Source organism: Octopus bimaculoides, chromosome 3, assembly GCF_001194135.2.
Source record: "Octopus bimaculoides isolate UCB-OBI-ISO-001 chromosome 3, ASM119413v2, whole genome shotgun sequence".
Classification (NCBI taxonomy): Eukaryota; Metazoa; Mollusca; class Cephalopoda; order Octopoda; family Octopodidae; genus Octopus; species Octopus bimaculoides.
The window spans coordinates 109,779,787-109,783,410 of NC_068983.1; the positions used below are offsets into that span (position 1 = coordinate 109,779,787).

General features: G+C 31.5%; 1 protein-coding gene across 1 annotated transcript in view; it reads right to left on the bottom strand.

The window, feature by feature from the left end:
* LOC128247330 (uncharacterized) overlaps positions 1–3,535 on the bottom strand; it is a 1,276,276-nt gene extending 1,272,741 nt beyond the window's left edge. Inside the window, exon 1 of the mRNA XM_052966444.1 lies at positions 1,116–3,535. Coding sequence (XP_052822404.1) covers positions 1,116–1,391 — 276 coding nt within the window. The 5' untranslated portion in view covers positions 1,392–3,535. The remainder of the gene's footprint in view (positions 1–1,115) is intronic.
* Positions 3,536–3,624: the final 89 nt, after the last annotated feature.

A 3,624-nucleotide genomic window follows, 5' to 3' on the forward strand; every position in this document is an offset into this window, starting at 1 on the left:
ATAAATGTATATATGTATATATATATATATATATATATGTATATATATATATATGTATATATATATATGTATATATATGTATAGATTTATATATATAATATGTATATGTATATGTTTATATATGTATATATATATGTTTATATATGTATATATATATATGTGTATATATATATGTATGTATATAAATATATATATGTGTGTGTGTGTGTACAGTCGTCTTACACGCGCGTGCGCGCACACATAATACATACACACACACATGCACGTATAATTTGATTTTAATCGTTACTCATAACATTTCCGTAACAAACTATATTATTATCTCAGTGCTTTCAAATTTCGTTTCGAGCGTTTAGGAAGCGGTTTTAAGGTTTTCAGGCGACATGAAAATAGCAGACGAGATTTAACTGCGAAAGTTAAGCAACTAAGAAGAAATGAAGATATCATTGAAAATAGTGATAATATCACGTAGAATTTGATTGAAAACTTTTGTTTGGTTATTATTTTATAAGTCTGTAATTGTACAAACATTTTAGTTTGTTTTTTTTCAGTATTGTATACAATTTTCTAAACACACGTCTAAATGTCTTTAGTTTGTCAAACATCTTTGCACAATAATGAAAGTAGAGCCCATTCGCATTATAAACAAATATTTGTATATTGTTACCGTATATATATATATATATATATATATATATATATATACATACATACATATATATACTGAATGGAGAAACGAATGAATGAAAATCAAAGCCAAGTAAATAAGTTTAAAGTTCTTCGGAAATTGAAGAACCCTCTGAAAGTGGTCCAACTTTAAATGTTAAACCAACAAAGTATATGTATTTCTTTACGTTCTTTCTTTCTTCTTTTTTTTTCTTTTTTTACATAAGATTTTCAAAGAAACAATACTGGAATAAATAAAGAATATTCAAATGATTGTTAAGGAGGAAAAGTAGTTTCGTTTATGAACTTTGTTGAAATTTCATCACAAATTTGTCACCAGGACATAGTGAACAATAATCAAAAGGAAAGAAGTTTGTGTGAGAGTGATTTTACCGACAATGTAAAATGTTTAAAAGTAAAGTTGTTTGATTGGGAAGTGATAAACCTACCTTGACATGTTGAATAATGTCAATGTCAACGATGGAGTAGTCGTAAGAAAGTCTCAGTAAGTCCACTTGGACTAATGATGCACCTGGACAGTTGTATTTCTCAGCCGTAGACTCTTTTCTTTCCAAATTATCTTGGCCAGGTGCAACAAGCTTGTCTGTCTGAGACTCAACCGTGGTACCACCGATGCCAACGGAAACATCTTTTGTTGCAAATACAGATCCAAGCTGACAAATTCCAAGAAATAAATGTAAGAAATTATATCGGAAGATTCGCATGGTAAACCTTCAAGTTGTACGCACTCGCCGGAGGAGCAAAGTCGCACAACAAAGATCTCTTGTAATGTAACAAGAGATAGAATTTACTCTAAGAATTCGACAATAATAAGATCGATAATTTGGCTGTTCCAATTAGCTTCGCTAATCTGTCGGTAGTTGTATACAAAATATTAATTTGTCAAGCAACTGTACGGATTCATAAAAAATATTTCAATTAAAAAAAAATCCATAATGTTTAATAAATATTGATAGCATATCGAATTTCTCATTTTAAACTCGAACTTAGGAAGTAGCAGTAAAAGAACTAATACTAACGCCAGGCACAAACAGGTTGATGCAAAACTAGACTCATCCCGTTGCGCACTCGATTCCACTGTCTTTTACTCTCACTCCCTATCTGCTGATGCTCTCTTCACCCTCTCTCTCTCTCTCAGCTACAACCCGGCAAGAAGAGCTTTGATTCTTTCTTCCTAAGTCATTTTCTCGTTTTATATTAATAATTGCTTAATTATTCTTTAATAACCGATTGTTTATTTGTCAACGAATAGACGAATACTGTTGTTAGCGTCAACACTCTGAAAACATACGCGGAAAACCGAAAAAAAGCACTATACCATGGGCGCTCTAAGACGAATACATATCTCAATTTTATTTCCAGTCCGGGAGAAGAAGCAGTACTTCTCTATGTCGGACTACTACTGCTATTTACAACAGCAACCACTACACCCGAAACTTGCTGATGATGGTGCGTACATCAGTCACGTACATTAAAACGATTTAAATTTTTATTTTCACTGACAAGTATAAGAAAGGAAAAAAAAAATACAAAGAAAAGAAGTAAAAAAACCCCCAAAAAAACTGTGGTCAAAAACGTTAATTCCTTCAGTTAATTAGATAATATTTTTATGAATTGAGAGTGATAAGAGCAGTGTTTCTAATTTCTCTCTTTCTGTTCCCCTGGCTGGTATTTTCCTTGTTGAATAACCTCCATGTTTTCATTGAGGTATTATGATATACATTTGTCATGTTGGCGACTAGTTGCACACCGTTACCAATATGACCAAAAATCGCTACCGACATCATTCTTGAGATGGCTTTAGCCTCTCATTCTTAAACTGTATTTATATTCCCTCCCCATAACATTACGTTACCAAAAAACTCTAAAAACCAAAACATAACAGCCGACTCCCTTATAAAGAGAGAAGGTAGGTCACATTATTGTCTTCAGAAATTGAATTTCTATGAATATGGAAATTGATAATTTTGGTTTGATAATTCATTTGAAGAAAAAAAAGAAAAAAAAGAAAAGAAAAGTGACAGTTCCTAATTCATGTTGTGCTTTCTGATAATTTGTTGTTAGATATAACATATATATATTTAATAAATGTGCAGTCTACTCCAATGCTATTTATAATTTAAATTTTGATACTCAGTGTATAAGCGTCGTGTATGTGCTTTATTGTGGTCCATATCTGAATAAACAATTAAATTTTCCCCTTCATCAAATGAGGTTGGATGAATGTTAAATTTTGGACTGCTTCCATGTTTCTTTTTAATGATTGAATGTCGCGGAAAGTAAACCAATCGTGGAATTTATATATGTTCAGTTCTGCTCATAAAGCATAATATTAGAAAATTCACAATTTTCGTCATTCGTCATTATGTTGCTGTAATGTATAGACATGTAGTCGACTATAAAATGTCAGCAGCACGCGCACCTACTGTGCTGTTATTCGCATCTGTTGAGCATGACGGATTTCCGTTATGCATTATTTTCTCTCAAGCGATGTTCGTTTCACATATTTATATCTGTTGCTAGCATCACTCCTGCTATTATTATTGTCACTACGTAATTTGCACTGGTCATCTTTTGCCATCTTCTCTATAAAATACTTAAAAGAGTAACAGGCTTTTGTTAATGGTGCCTCCCGAGTTTATTTAGCATGATGTCGATTTCGATTATTCCTCTATACACGTTACGTTACGTTACGTTTCTACCTTAATGGATGATCATCGCTTGTTAGTAGTTGTCATGCACTGATGAGGTTGCTGGCTGTTTGATTTTCGTTTCAAATGAAAAATAATTTTAAAAAGAATCTATTATCTGGTTAGTACATGTGTATTTAAAAAGCTTGCATAAATATGCTGGGTGGAGATGTTATAAATTCACCCATATAATATATATATATAGAAATGTATATATATATATATATATATATATATATATATATAT